The sequence below is a fragment of the Crocodylus siamensis genome, chromosome 6 (genome assembly GCF_052110815.1).
Source record: "Crocodylus siamensis isolate JL-2025a chromosome 6, ASM5211081v1, whole genome shotgun sequence".
In the NCBI taxonomy this organism is placed as follows: Eukaryota; Metazoa; Chordata; order Crocodylia; family Crocodylidae; genus Crocodylus; species Crocodylus siamensis.
Genome location: NC_143400.1, coordinates 3,165,885 through 3,180,857, shown reverse-complemented (window position 1 = coordinate 3,180,857; position 14,973 = coordinate 3,165,885). Strand labels below are relative to the sequence as shown.

At 58.9% G+C, this 14,973-nt stretch overlaps 1 protein-coding gene across 3 annotated transcripts; it reads left to right on the top strand.

Moving 5' to 3' along the window:
• Positions 1–745: 745 nt before the first annotated feature.
• On the top strand, positions 746–14,651 carry SF1 (splicing factor 1). Of its 3 annotated transcripts, XM_090050869.1 has the most exons (13): positions 746–1,328; positions 5,302–5,427; positions 7,934–8,009; positions 10,698–10,850; positions 11,069–11,158; positions 11,452–11,635; positions 11,807–11,922; positions 12,013–12,120; positions 12,282–12,462; positions 12,833–13,073; positions 13,188–13,247; positions 13,348–13,518; positions 13,811–14,651. In XM_090050869.1, exons 1-13 carry the CDS (start codon positions 761–763, stop codon positions 14,143–14,145), a joined length of 2,409 nt encoding a protein of 802 aa, XP_089906995.1. In that variant the 5' UTR covers positions 746–760; the 3' UTR covers positions 14,146–14,651. The 3 variants fall into 3 exon arrangements, with proteins under 3 accessions (XP_089906995.1, XP_089906996.1, XP_089906994.1); XM_090050870.1 differs by lacking the exon at positions 13,348–13,518 and having other exon boundaries at positions 13,188–13,347; XM_090050868.1 differs by having other exon boundaries at positions 13,188–13,518.
• Positions 14,652–14,973: the final 322 nt, after the last annotated feature.

The window sequence follows — 14,973 nt, the reverse complement described above, 5'->3', positions numbered from 1 at the left end:
CACCCCTCACTCAGGCATGGTCTCCACCAATCCGAGCACCCCCTAGCTGATGGATAGCCACAGGAACCGATCGCGGCCGGCCGAGTCGTCGGCCGCCCAATGAGCATGCACTGTTGCATTGACGTCACCGACATTCGCCCCGCGACGGGGTCTTCCAACGCCTTTTCCAAAGCCTTTCAGGGACCTGGAGCGCGTGGCGGAGCCCCCCACCCAATCCCGGCGCGCCTCCACGCCCCGAGCGCCCGCCCTCCGTCTCCCCCTCCAATCCACGCCTAGATCTCAAGCCGCGCTCCCTCCCACTGTGAAGCGCGGCCAATTTCCCCCCAAACACCAATCCCCACTCGCCTTTTCCCTCCGTGAGCCCGCCCCCCGCCTTTCCACCACTGGCAGCGCCGCCCTGCTCGGAGCGACACCTCAACCCGCCTTCCTCCTCCTCCTCCAATACCGTCCCATCCCCGGAGGCCCCGCCCAATGGGCGGTGGCGCGGGGAGGACCGACAGGCCGTCCTACCAATAGCAAGAGTCGCAGCGTGCAACGTGCCAATGAGCGTCGAGGGAAGAAAAAAGGGCTGCCCGAGGAGAAAGGAGGAGGACCCCTAACGGACTCGCACCAATGAGCGGTAGCACTGGGAGGACGAGCGGGCCCGCCCGCCAATAGCAGCGGAGAACGGAGTGGAGTGGCGTGCGGCGCCGCCAACGGGCGTCGAGCGCGGCGCTGAGGAGAAAGGCGCGGCTGGAAGGTTCGCGAAGCGGGCGCCTCAATGGCGACCGGAGCCAACGCCACGCCGCTCGGCAAGCTCCACCCGCCGCCGCCGCCGCCCCCCCCGGGCAAGGCCGCCTACCCACCCCCCCCGGGCCTGCTGCCCCCGCCGCCCCCGCCGCCACCACCGCCGCCCCCGGGCCAGGCTACGGCGCAGGCCCCCGCGGCGCTGCTGGGCCCTATGGCGGCCGCCGCCTTCCCCTTCGCCGCGCTGCCGCCGCCGCCGCCGCCCCCCCCGCCGCCGCCACCGCCGCCTCAGCCGCAACCGCCGCCGCAGCAGCCACCACCGCCGCCGCCTCCCCCGCAACAGCAGCCGTCGGCGGCCGGGTCCCCTCCCCAGGCCGCCGCCCCGGCCCCGACCCCCGCGCCCTTCGGCCCCTTCCGCTACCCGTCGCCGCCGCTGCCGGGCCCCGAGCCTCCCGCGCCGGCCCAGGCTTCGCCCCAGCCACCGGGACAGGGACAGGCCCCGCCGCCGCCCCAGCAGCAGCCGCCGCCGCCGCCGGTCGGGGAGAGCGGGGCGGCCGCGGGCGGGCCGGGCGAGCGGGGCCGCGGCGGCGGCCGGAGCAAAGGTAGGGCCCTGGGGGGCGTGCGGCAAAGGGTGCGTGACGCGGGGGGGGTCAAAGGACCCCCGGGCGGGGGCGCGGTGACACATGAGGATTAAGGGGGCATGTAGGGGTTATAAGAACAGGGGGCCTCATTGGAGCCCCCTGGCTGGACGCGTGAGTCAGGAGAGGATCGGGGTGCGGGCCAGAGGTGGGAGTCTTTAAAAGAGCATGGGGGGGAGGCTCGGAGGCTCCTGGGGAGGGTGAGATGGGGTTAAAGGCGGCTCCGGGGGCAGCGAGCAGGAAGAGGTGAAGGGGGGGAGTTGAAGGGAGAGTGGGCCACATGGGGGGTCACTGAGGGACAGGTGCAAGGGGCACGTGTAAGCGGAGGGGCTGGGGAGGCTATGTGGGGTTGGGGGAGCCCCCACAGTGAGCACGTGAGGAGGGAGGGAGGTCAAAATGCATGTGACATGAGGGGGTGGGTTCAAGGCAGTTGAGAGGTTTAAGGGGGTGTGGGGTGCACGGGGGGGGTCATGTGAGCTGGGGGCGGCACGTGGCGGGGTCAAAGGCCTTGTATGCGGGACATGAGGAGAGGGAGATGGGGGGTGGGGCATGTGGAGGGGATCAAGGGAGGTCTTAGGGAGTGTTTGGGGGCCCAGGGTTGTGGGGTACATGGAAGTTGGGGCAAGCCTGTGTAGGGGTCATGTCGGTGGTGGGGAGGTCAAAGGGGTGGGGGGTTGCAGCAGGTTTTAAGGTGGGGTACGGGGCATTTTGGGGGTTTGAGTACAGGGTGGTCAAGGGGAGTGGGGGGCCTAGGGGGTGTTTGCTGGGTCTTCGGAGGGGTGGGGGGGAAGCACATCAGGCTCAAGGAAGGTTGGGGGGGTTGTGTGAGTAGGGGAGAAATAAAAGGTTCCCCAAGTGCGCCTTAAGGGGTGGGAGGTTAAAGAATGCCCTGAGATGAGTCACCTGAGTGGGGGGGATCAAGGAATGTCCTAAGAGGCCTTTGGGACCAAGGCGGTTTTTGCGGGGTCCATGGTGGTGTTTGGGGGCAGGGGGCAGATCTTAAAAGGAGTGTGGGACACATGGGAACCAAAAGAGCTCTGAGGCATCCTGTGATTGGGGGGTGTCAAGAGGGGCTCTAGAGAGTAAGGAAGGCTTTAAGGAGCGTGTGGGATAAGGGCGGGGAGGTGAGTGCGTAGTGGAAGGTCCTAGGAGGTGTGGGAGGGGGGCAAGGAAGTGTTTTAAGGAGGATTATGTTGAGTAGAGGGGGGACAGTGTGGGTAGGGGAGTTACAAAGGGGGTGCAGGGGGCATGTGGGGGGTCAAAGAAGGCCCCAGGGGTCATGGAGGGAGTTCCTAGGGGTTGTTTAGGGGCACAGGAGGCTTGGGGAGACTTTAAGGGGGGATGAGGTCAAAGGAAGCACTGGTGGGCCATGCGAGTGTGGAAGCTGCAAGGGAGGCTTGGGGGGCTGTAGGGGTATGGGGGGTCAAAGGTTATCCCTAGGGGGCTAATGTGGGGGGGGGAAACAAGGGAGGTCCCTTGGGAATTTAGGTGGTGGGGTGGGAGGCTTTGGGGGGAGCCTTGGTGATGTGGAGATTGTGTGTTTTGATGCAGAGGCTCCTGAAGTTGCGAATGGGGGTGTCAAGGGATCTCCCGGGACCCTGGGGGGAGGCAAGGGGTGTGGGTCATGGGGGGGCATGGTTTTGGGGGTCTTGAGTGGGGTGAGGCAGCTGAGAGAGCCTCAGGGGTGCGGGATTAAGAGAAGTATGGGCTACAGGAGCCAGGGAGACTCTGGAGTTCATCAGCTGGTAGAGATCACATGAGCAGTGTGGGTAGAGGTCAAGGAAAATCCACGGGTTCCCTTGGACCTTCCCCCCCACACACACACACGCACAGTGTGCATGCTTTGTGGGGGTTCTGTAGGACATTGGGGTATGGGGGTAGATACGTGTGGGGGCAGACATGGAGGGCATGGGAGTGTGTGGAGGTGATCCCATGAGCAGCTGTCAGGGGAGTTGGTAGGGTCATGTGCATGGGGGGACAGAGTATCAGATAGGTAAGAGGCCCACATGTGAGTGGGGTCCATGGAGCAGTGGCAGTCACATGCAGGTGGGGGCTGTGCCTGCTCTTGAGGGAGCATTTGTGTAAGTGCATGGGGGGCAGAACCAGAGCTACAGACAGGGCCCAGAATGGCACACTGGGGTCTGGCTTTTCAGTCTGGCTCCAAGTCTCACAAGTGATGGAGAACATGGGGGCTTAGGGGGTGGGATTCAGGGTCCTGCCAGGTGGTGGATGCTCCCTTGGGGCCTGCTGGGGAGTTGGTCAGTCCTTACATGGATTAACGATGGTCACACAGGTGTGAACTGAATCACAGGAGGTGTTTGTGGGGGGGCATGTACATGGGCTTGGGTGTTGTGGGGGGTCCTGGGTGAGGGCCTGCCAGGGCCACAGATGCCGGTATCTGGTCTAATTGATGCCTAGGGAGTCTGTCCTCAACCGGGGCTGCAGGGCAGCAGTGTGTGCCACATGGAAGGGGTCCAGGTGAGATGTGGACTAGAGCTATGGGGCAGGTGCAGTGCTAAAAGCAGAGGGTGACGGGGTGGCGGGGGGGTGTTTCTTGGCTGTGGGGAAAGGGCTGCAGTGGCAGAGTTCAGCAAGGCCTGGGAGAGGCGCCTGGGGGAGATGGAGCTAGGTGTGCTCGCTGCAGGCAGCGTTAGCATAGTACAGAGGCTGATAAAGGGGGTGGCTGCAGGTTTGGGGGCATTACATTTCAGTGCCAAAATTAGGGGGGAAGCCTGAAGGGGAGGGATGGAGTGAGCAAAGGAATCAGATGAGAGAGGGAACAGGGAGGTGACTGTAAGGAGTGGGGGAGTTGAACTTAGTTTTGAGAGGTGGCTGTGGGGCAGAGGCAGCATCTGTCCAAGGGCAAGGAGCAGATGGGAAGGGGGTTGGACAGTGAAAGCTCCTGTGGGGAGGGGGCTCCTCCACATGCCCCCCAGACAGGGTCCTTGGGAGTCTGCCACACGCAGTTCAGCCCCGGGGTGATTCTGGGCGCTGGCCTTGGTAGAGGCCAGGCCTGTTGCTTGAACGTTGGCAGGGGAATCAGCCACCAAAATGGAGGCCTGAGTAGGAGGGGAGGAAATGGAGCAGGAAGACTGTTGGCCTCGTCTTCCTCTTCCTGGCTTCGCTAGCCACGTTCCTAGCCAGTCCGTTAGCAAAGACGGATCTTCTCTGTGAGGCTGTACTTGGCCCGGAAGCAAGGCAGGAGCAGAGACAGGGCCTTTTCATAAACAGCCGCTCTTTCCGCGTTAGTCTGAGGGGAAAGCTGCCATGGGATGGCCAGAGCTTCTGATGGCGTCATCTGACATCAGCAGGCTCGGCACAAGATCTCCTTAAGGGGCTGTGCAGCGGGGAGATTAATTACGCCCCAGTGCTGCGGGAGGCAGCCATGTCGCTGGCGGAGCTCAGCTGCATTATGTCCGCACAGTGCACGGAAACAGGAAGCAGAGTGGCTCTGTGCTCCGATCTCCGAAGGGCTTCGTGTTCCCCTCCTGTGTTGGCAACCCAGCGCCCTTGAGCAACCAGCTCGGGCGTGTGCTGATTGGCAGTAGATAAAAGCCTCCAGGGAGCAAAGTTGGTTTTTTTTGCTGGTGAAATGCTGCTCTCCCTGCCTGTCCTTGTCTCAGTGGTGCCCAGAGGCCTGGTACGAGGGTTGACGGGCCTTGATGGCCAAAGTGAGGAACCAAAACTAGTGTGGGGAGGACACAGCACTTTTGAGTTATTGCAGCTTATTAGGGCAGGCTGGGGACTAGGACGTCAGTCCAGTATCTTTGCTGCCTTGCTGTAACTGCTCTCAATATCCAGACCAGAGATTGGGTCTAGCTTGGAGAAAGAGTGCGTCTTTGTCCTGTGTGGCAGCTGGCATTGCCTAGGCCTTGCAAAACACACGTGTCCAGTGAGATGCATTCAAGCTCCCCTAAAGAGAGGTGCTTATTCTCAGATTTCCCGAAGAAGCGGAAGAGGAGCAGATGGAACCAGGACTCCCTGGAGCAGAAGACGGTCATCCCGGGCATGCCCACGGTCATCCCTCCTGGCCTCACCCGGGAGCAGGAGCGAGCTTACATAGGTAAATCCACGTTCTCTTCCTCCCGCCAGTGTCCTGGCAGTGCCCGTCCCGGGGCTGTTGCTGGCTGCGGAGCGTCTGGGCCGTTTAACTGTGTTTCTTCTAGACTTCAGGTTATTGTGACCGTGTTCCTTAGACACGATAACGCTCATGTTTCTGCTCAGTCGCGCACCATCGCAGCTCCCCACTCGCTGGGGCCGGAGCAGCGTTCTCCACTGGTGCGGTTGGAAATAGGTGTTGTGCGCAAGGGGGGGGTCCCATGGGGGTTAATTTGTCGCCACCTAATTAGCGGCAGCAAGTAAATGCCTGGCTGCGATCCCTGTGGAGAACCCTGCCTCCGAACCAAACGTGGTATGTGGAAGCAAGTACCTCCGTTCACAGCACAGCCTTGCACAGAAACCCTTTCACACCCAGCCTCGATCTGACTTGCGTTTTAGCTTGCTTAATTGTTACAAAGCTTAGAGTCTAGTCATTAAAATATTGTGTGCTCAAGGTGGCAAAGGTCAAGGTGGTTTTGCTCCTGGAAGGAAAATGATATGGTTTGCTTCCACCTTTTATATGTTTTTGGCAAAAAAAACTAAAAAAGAAAAACAAACCTTCAACTTGTCTTGTGGTTGGAGCTCTCTGTAGTCTGAGCTCTGTATCTGCTGGCAGACAGACAGCTGGGAAGGGGAGACGGCTGGGACACGGGTTTGGAATGGTAACTGAAACCAGGGAAGTGTCAAATGTTCTGATTTTTGCCGTTGGGGGTAAGAATGATGTGTCAGCGACTCGGCTCTTAAACACAAGGTTTAACGTTAACTTTGCCTTCCGTTGCGAGCAGTGATGCTATATTGACGTGTCCAAATGTAAGCCAGGAGAGTGAGAAATGGGCAAAAACCCTAACGTGCCCGAGACTTTGCATGGCCGCTGGCGCTTTACATACAGCGAGCTCTTCTTCCCAAGACAGCAAGGTCCTGCTCCATTGGGGTCAAGCGCAAGCCACCACTTCTTCCTTTTGCACAGATGCTGAGAGCTTTGACACACTTTGGACCTGGCCTTGTTGGTTCAGCTGTCCTGTGAGCTGGCCAGGAGTCTGAATGGCCAGGTTTCCAGTCCGTTTTAGACCGATTTCATAAAAAACAAGGGTTGGAAGGGACCTCAGCAGGGCATCTAGTCCAACCCCGTGCTCAAAACAGGACCATTCTGCTTTGCTCTTATTTAACTCTACCCTAAAGTGATCCCAGAGCGGAAATTTAAACTGAGTTTGACCAAGTGCTGTAATACAGAAAAGAAAAAAAAAAAAATGGCAAGGGGTCTGCTCCTACAGCAGAGGTTAGTCGGGAAAGTTGCTTTGCACAAATGCCATCCGTGGTCAAAGAGGAAAGGAAAAGGAGCCGTGAAGTTTCAGCTCCCGCTCCATAGGATGCAGCTGCTGTTACAGCAGCGTCACCAGGGTGTATGCCTTATCCCAGGGGGTTTGAGACGGCGAGGTAACTCAAGGCATGGGGTCATGAGAGAAGCCAGGATTGTTTTGGAGAGCAGTGGCCTTGAAAAGGCAGCTGAGGATGGAGAGTGTCCTAGTTCCCCATGCACAATGCATCTCCCACAGAGCAAGGTTCCTCTGCTCCCGAGGCCAGCTCCAAGCGGCCCTGAAAATCAACCAGCCCAGTCTGTGGTCAGGAGAGGTCACTGCTGCTCTAAGTTCTCAGTCTGTGCAAAGGGAAGAACCATGTGCAACACACCAGTGCCTTCTGCAGGGTTGGTGAGAGGATGAGCACCTGCCCCCCCACGTCCTCCCCCAAAATCAGCCACGTTACAGCAGTGGGGGCTCAAGGACCCCAGTCTTTCTGGGGTCCCACCTCGGGTGTCAGCCGAGCTCTACTCAGCTGCTCGGGTGTCGTGCCTGCTCCAAGTGTGCATGCCTCACCACCCCTGAAACCTGCCGAGCACTTGGGGGGCTGGACATAGGCCAGGGCCACCAGCACGGTGCAGTGTGTGTGGCTTCCCCCCCAGGACATCACTGTTCATCTTTGCTCTAAAGTGTTGCCTTAATTACCAGACCCTGCACAGGCGCACAGCACTGTCCATGAGCTGCTGCCTCCTTGCAAGAGGCCAGATGTCTGCTAACGTGACATGGGCAGCCTCAGCCCAAGGTGCATTTGTAATTGGCTCCAAAATCGGTAATGAGACTTTGATAGAGATCCCCAAAATAGCGGGGGGAGCCCTGAAATTGCCATGGCATCTCCCACACGGCCTGGACCTGCTTCCAGAATGAGCACTTTGTCTCCTAACGAACAACCCTCTTGGAAGAAGACTGGCTAGATGTAAATACGACCGCTGTGGATTCCCCGCTGAATTTGGCTGGCTGGCATAACGCGGCGGGGTCTCCCCTGGTCTGGGCGTATGTCAGTCGTCCCTTTGCAAAGTCTCCCCGTTCTTCATGCTTTGATGTTGAGAGTTGCGATTTGTTTTTGGTAACATTGTCTTTTTTCCATCCTTTTTTCTTTCCTAACCTGGTTTCTTCCAGTGCAACTGCAGATAGAAGACCTGACTCGTAAACTGCGCACAGGAGACCTGGGCATCCCCCCTAACCCTGAGGACAGGTTGGGAAACAGTTGTAACCAGCTGACAGTAACACTTTTACCTTTTTTTAATACATCTTTTTTCGGTGGCATCGTAATGTGTCAGTTGAATGCAATCCGGCGCTAGGGAGACGGCTGCAGTACTCTGATGGGGCAGGGAGCTGGGGTTAGGGAAGCAGCGGCACTAGCCTGAGCCCTGCCAGACCCCCAGGGGGAAAGGACTTCCCTTAGCCTGTAGGTTCAATTTAACCTGACTATACAAGGAGGGGTGAAGGTAGCCAATTAACACCTGTTCTCAGGCTTGTCTCACAGGTGCATCTTTTTAAGAACTATTTTATTTTCCCTTTTTAATGGCATGGTTGAGTGAGTAGCTTGGAAGCATGCTCTGATCAGCTGATACTGCAGAGAATGAATGAATGAATTTTTATTTATTTATTTTTGGAAATCACAAGAGTTTTCTAATCGATGTCTCTGCTGCTGGCCATTATATAGACCCAGCTCAGCTCTGGGTTCCAGGGGCATCTGGTTTGTGGGGGGCAGGGTACACTTTTCCAAACAGGGATGTTGAAGGGTTTTTATTTTTTTGCCAACTGGGTGTCTGCCTGGCTTGAGCTGCATCCCTGGGAGAAGCAGCAATTAACCACTTTGTTTTTTAATTGGCTTGTTAGCGTGGAACAGCAGGGGCCTGATCCCTGTTTTCCTAGCTTGGAAATTTCTGCTGTGTTCCAGCATGTGGCACACCTGAAATAACCCTTTCAAAAGGCTCCTTCAACCCAGCAGAGGGTGCAGGAGACGGGGAAGGGGGTGGGTCGGCTAGCAAAGCCGCTCACCTCCCAAGCTGTTTTGGGGGTTTTTTGCGTCCTTTCCTCAGAGGAATCCTCTGGTTTCCCTTAGCGCATAGAGTTTGCACTCCCTTGCACGGCTGGGACAGCTCAGTAGGGTGCGGCTACCTTATTTAACCCATTATTGCAGGTCACTAGGCAAAGATTGCCAGAGGACTCTTAACCCTTTTATTCTCCAGAGGGACTAGGTTTTAAAACAATCCTTTTTTTTCCTCCCCCTGCACTTGGTTTTATGGAGAAGGGGGGATGGAGATGGGACAGTTGGTCTTAATTAACCTGACAGATTAGCTCTTCTCTAACATGTGACTGATAATCCAGCCGGATGCTGGGGGAGCGTTATTGGTGTCTTAACCTTTTTCTTTAAAGACAAGGCATTGTTATGACAGCCTTTAACACTGAGCCATCAAGTCAGCAAAAGAGACCAGCGCCAGAGCGGTCTGACCTTCCAAATACTGAGCCGTTAGCGGTCCAGACAGTCATTCCACCGGGTTTGTGCTCAAGTGTCAGAAGGGTCTCACTCTTAATCGCTCTCCTGCAGCGCTACCGAATCCAAACTGCATGATATGACATGGTTTTAGTGTTAATTTGCGAAGGTGTCATCTTAAAATTAAGCCACTTGAATATTCCAGTGTTCCTTGAATGTGTTTAAACATGTGTTTCTAAACCACTTGCTAGCTAACGCAAGTTTAAGCTGGTTAGTAAAATCCAGCTGGGAGGGTGAAATCTCATGGGAGTGTTCATGTGTGTTCTGTCTGCTACTGGGTTGCATTGCACTTGATTCAAATCCTAGAAGCGGGGTCTTAATCCAGACCTGGTTAGTCCTGATCAAACCTGACCTTTTATTTCATGTGTTGACAGTTGACTTTAGGCTGAGAAGACAGTGGGATCAACTGATTTTATTAATCCTTGCTTTAACCAGCTAGACAAAGTTTCTCTTAACCTAAAACAAGGGTGTAGGTTTCTGATTTACCTCCGGGATGTATTTTTTTGATAACCTGATCCACATAATCTCTTCCCTTCTTGCAGCTAATCCTAAATTTTCCTTCAACATGTTTTTAAAGAGGTCCATAACCTAACCAAAATTCTGGGAGTGTGATCTTTTTTTTTTTCTTACCGCAAATACAGCTGTGGTAAATCAAACTGATGTTTTTATTTTAGCATTTAGCGTTACGGCACTTTGCTCTTAAATCCAAATGAGCCAAAGCATCTGCTTTCTGGGCATCTAAACCTGGGGAGGAAACGGGGCTTCCCACAAAGGTTTACAGGTCCAGACTGCGGAACGAGCAAAGGCGGTTTGACCCAGCCTTAAACGCAGAGCCCAGGTCCAGAGCCAGCCTTGAAGTTGCCAGCACAGTGAAGGAAAAGCCAGGACAGCAGCCAGGACCATCTCTCCGTGCTGGGGCTCTTCCTTAGCTTTAATTGGTGTTGCCAGCAGGGATAGCCACTTTTGATAAAAGCCTCAGCGTTCTTGTTGCTCTTGCTACGGTGTTAAAAGTCTACTTGAACCCACGCTAGGAGCCTCTGTAAACTTGTAACTTGGTGAAGGCGGAAAGCTGGTTCTCTGCAAACTAATCTCCTCTCCCAGAGACGCAGTGGGCATGCTCGTGGCAGAACTGCTGTCCCCGCACCTGTTGGCAACCTCTGTAGCATCACAATTCCCACCCCCCTGGGAGCAGGCAGCGCTCTGCTGTGACCTCCTGGCCCCATAGTGATGAGACAGGAATGAGCAAACTTGCCCCTTCCTTCCCTTGGCTTGCACCCGTAGCTCTGACTTGCCCAAGTGAGGCTAGGGTGGAGGGGGAGCTGTACTTGTAAGTGGTCCACGAGGGTGGGCGGCACGAGGAGTAACCGCCCCCGTGTTCTGCAGGTCCCCTTCCCCCGAGCCCATTTACAACAGTGAGGGGAAGCGGCTGAACACCCGCGAGTTCCGCACCCGCAAGAAGCTGGAGGAGGAGAGGCACAACCTCATCACCGAGATGGTGGCCCTCAACCCGGACTTCAAGCCCCCGGCTGACTACAAGTAAGACCTTGTGGGCAGTGTGGCATGCAGCTGGGGCACCCCACAAGTGATTTTTTCAGGCCCTGTTTCCCTGTGGTACCCTCGGGTGGGTTCTTGCCCAGCTGGCTTCATCCCAGATCAGGGGTGGGTCCTTCCCTCGTTAGCCTGGGTTCCCTCTCAGCCTGTGCACTGTGGCCAGCTCTGCACCCATCCTGACATGGGCTTTCCTAATCCTTCAGGCCTCCAGCAACCCGAGTGAGCGATAAGGTGATGATTCCACAAGATGAGTACCCTGAAATCAACTTTGTCGGGCTTCTGATTGGGCCCAGGTGAGTTGCACCATCGTGTGGGACGGGGGTCAGAGCTGGTAGGAGGTGCTTCTGGGCAACCATCTGAATCGGGGTTCACAATCCTAGAGAAGTGGAGCTGGAAGGGACCTGCTAGTCCCTGAGGCACAATCATTCTCAACCACCCCAGATGCATCCATTATCTAACCCCTTTGTGCCACTGCTGTCAACCCTGACATGAGACATCATCTCCACCACCACCCCCCCGCCACGGGTAGAGTAGGTGATGCACTGGTTCCCAGAGCTGGCCTCTAATGGGTGTCTTGGTTTTGCAGAGGCAACACGCTGAAGAACATAGAGAAGGAATGCAATGCCAAGATCATGATTCGTGGCAAAGGGTCTGTGAAGGAGGGCAAGGTGGGCCGCAAGGACGGACAGATGCTGCCCGGGGAGGATGAGCCCCTGCATGCCCTGGTCACTGCCAACACCATGGAGAATGTGAAGAAAGCTGTGGAGCAGGTAAAGGGGCTGAGTGCAGGGTTGGGGGGGAAGGGGGCTGTAGCTTGCTGCTGCCCCCAGGGGAGGAGGAAGCTGGCCCTGCCCTCGCCCCATGGGGCAGCTGGACTAGACGCAGTAGCTTCCCTTGCTGGAGCAGCATCTCACCCCCCTCTTTCCTCCCTACCTCGGCAGATCCGGAATATCCTGAAGCAGGGCATTGAGACACCCGAGGACCAGAACGACCTGCGGAAGATGCAGCTGCGGGAACTGGCCCGCCTCAATGGGACCTTGCGAGAGGATGACAACAGGTAGGACCTGGGCAGCTGGGTGGGCATGGAGCAGGGGTGGGTCCTTTGGGGGTTGCACCAGTCTCACCCTCCTCTCCATCCACCTGCCAGGATCCTGCGGCCATGGCAGAGTGCTGAGACCCGTAGCATCACCAACACCACCTTGTGCACCAAGTGCGGGGGAGCTGGGCACATTGCTTCTGACTGCAAGTTCACCAGGTGAGGCTGGGCCTGGGGGGCAGGGAGGGTGGGCATCAGTGTGTGTCGCACCCTCCCCTGACACAGCTGTGGAGAGGGTGGCTCTGAGATGACCTTGCTATAGGGAGGGTCCATCTGCCCCTGCTGTAGTGCTGACCAAGGCCTCATGTGTCTGCCCCCAGGCCTGGCGACCCGCAGTCCGCCCAAGATAAGGCACGCATGGACAAGGAGTACCTGTCTCTCATGGCTGAGCTGGGTGAAGCACCCGTGCCCACCTCTGTGGGCTCCTCTTCAGGACCCACCACCACCCCTCTGTCAAGTGGGCCCAGACCAGCGGGACCAGGGAGCAGCCAGCCACCACCAGTGAGTACCTGGGCCCGCGTGGCTAGGCCGGGGGGTGCATCCACCTGGGGTGCTTCGCACTTGGGTGGTGCAGCTGTTGTTTGCTTGCAGGGGAGGCCAGGTCAGGCCAGGGCAGGGGGCAGCTTGGTTTCCACTATGGAGCCAGGGCAGTCAGCTGTGCAGTCTTCACCTGCAGTGATGAGGGGCCATAGCAGGACTGCTGTGCCAGGCTGAGGGGGACCCCTGTGTGCAGGGGTGGGGCACTCACTGGCACCGGGGTGGGTATTAGGTCTGCTGTGGGATTAGCAGGCATGAGCAGGGACACCACAGCAGCTGGAATCCCCTAGGGACGTCTGACCTTCCCCCCCCCCCCCTTTTCTTCCCCTGCCAGAGCCGCCCCCTGTGGATGAACTCGGGCCCCTCAGAGAACCGGCCCTACCACGGGATGCACGGGGGGCCTGGGGGGCCGGGCGGGCCCCACAACTTCCCGCACCCCATGCCCAGCCTGGGTGGGCATGGTGGGCACCCCATGCAGCACAACCCCAATGGCCCCCCGCCCTGGATGCAGCCACATCACCCACCCATGAACCAGGGGCCACACCCTCCTGGCCACCCAGGCCCCCACCACATGGGTAAGCACGGGCCGGGGCACAGGGCAGGGTGGGGGCATTTGGGGTTGGGGACGGAGGGGAGTGCCCCCATCCCCATTAACATGCACTAAGGCTCGGGTTTCTGCTTCCTTTAAGATCAATACCTGGGGAGCTCCGCGGTGGGCTCCGGCGTCTACCGTCTGCACCAAGGCAAAGGTGAGCCGCGCCTGTTTCGTGCCGCCTGCCCGTCGCCGCGCCCTGCTCTGGCCTCGCCGTGGCGCCCAGCGCCTAACCGCCCGCCCCTCTCGCCTTGCAGGTATGATGCCGCCGCCGATGGGTATGATGCCCCCGCCGCCCCCTCCGCCCAGTGCTCAGCCGCCCCCTCCTCCCTCTGGGCCTCTCCCCCCCTGGCAGCAGCCGCAGCAGCCTCCACCGCCGCCTCCCAGCAGCAGTCTGGCGTCCAGTACTCCCTTGCCATGGCAGCAAAGTGAGTAAGAGCACTTCTCTTACCCTCCCCCCGGCGCCGCGCTCGGGGCGGGCCCAGGCGGGGGAGAGGTGGGCAGGGCCGGGCACGGGGGCGCCTCGCACCCCACGCGTGGGGTTGGGCCAGCGCTGGGACTGAGCCCCCCCACTCCCCCCATATGTCCACCCTGGGGTCAGACAGGGAGGTCCCAGCCCCTGCCCCTTCCCCGCCTTCCCCTAAGCTGCATGGCACCCCCCCCCCCCCCTTGGCCCCTGCGCCCTCACACTGACCTGCCTGTCCTTCTTTGCCCCCCCAGATACGACGACCACCACCACGAGCGCTGGCACCGGCTCCATCCCGCCATGGCAGCAGCAGGGGGCTGCGGCGGCGCCGGCTTCTACGGGGGCCCCCCCGATGCAAGGCAACCCCTCCATGGTGCCTTTGCCGCCCGGGGCCCAGCCCCCCCTGCCGCCCGGGGCCCCGCCGCCCCCGCCCCCGCCGCCTGGCTCCGGGGGCATGATGTACGCCCCGCCCCCGCCTCCACCCCCCATGGACCCTTCTAACTTCGTCACGATGATGGGCATGGGGGTGCCCGGCCTGCCGCCCTTTGGCATGCCCCCTGCGCCCCCCCCACCCCCCCCACAGAACTGACGGACGCATGGACGCCCAGGACTCTGCCCTCTGACCCGTGCCCACACCGGGCACCTCGTGCCGATCTCACCCTATGGAGCCAGATTCGGAGCGGGGCCACAGATGCCCTCAGGGACGCGGCTCCCACCCTCTCCTCCTCCTCTGCACTCTGTGGCTGGAGCGGATGAAGACTCGAGGCCCCGGTGAGAAGCGGCGGCGCCCCCAGGACTGGGGCATGGCTCCATTTTGTGACCCCCGACCCCTTCCGTGAGCATCTCCCTCCGGGCTCGGGGCCGGAGCTGCGGTGCCCCTCGGCTGGCACGGACTACCAGCCAGCAGTTTTGCGGGGGGCTCAGAGAAGGGGCCTGGCCTGGGGGGCTGCACCGGCCTCCACCCCTGTCCCCAACATCTGGATGTTCTGTGCGGTGGGGTCCCTGCCCCCCCACCTTCTTAATGGCTTTTTTTTTGGTGTAACGAATTAAACTGCATTAAAGGGGAGGCGCTGCCAATAAACACCCCTTTCTTTACCTGCTGAGTGTTGGTGCGCTTGGACCTTTCACCTACCCGGGGGCCCAGCAGCCCAGGACTGGCTGCTCTGGCAGGGAAGGGTGCAGGAGTAGGGTGCAATTGTGGCCTTGTTGCCCTAGTGGGGGGCAGGCCCTGGCAGCTCCGGTTTTGGCCTCACTCTGAGCCCTCTGAAACCAGAGCCTGGTGTGGCCGGCTCCTAATCAGCACTTAAGAGCAGGGGTTTGGGCACTGCTGCCTGCCCCTCCTCCCTGCAGCACTGCTTGGCACGGTGCCGCATTCCTGGGTTCCTTCCCTGTCGGGAAGGGGCAGCAGGCGGCTGCC

What these genes read in the sequence shown, in the direction of transcription:
- SF1 (XM_090050868.1), top strand. Translation starts at nt 761, where the DNA reads ATGGCGACCGGAGCCAACGCCACGCCGCTCGGCAAGCTCCACCCGCCG. An exon ending in TGAAGAAAGCTGTGGAGCAG is followed by an intron (nt 11,636 to 11,806) that starts GTAAAGGGGCTG and finishes CTACCTCGGCAG; the next exon opens with ATCCGGAATATCCTGAAGCA. An exon ending in TCCCTTGCCATGGCAGCAAA is followed by an intron (nt 13,519 to 13,810) that starts GTGAGTAAGAGC and finishes TTGCCCCCCCAG; the next exon opens with ATACGACGACCACCACCACG.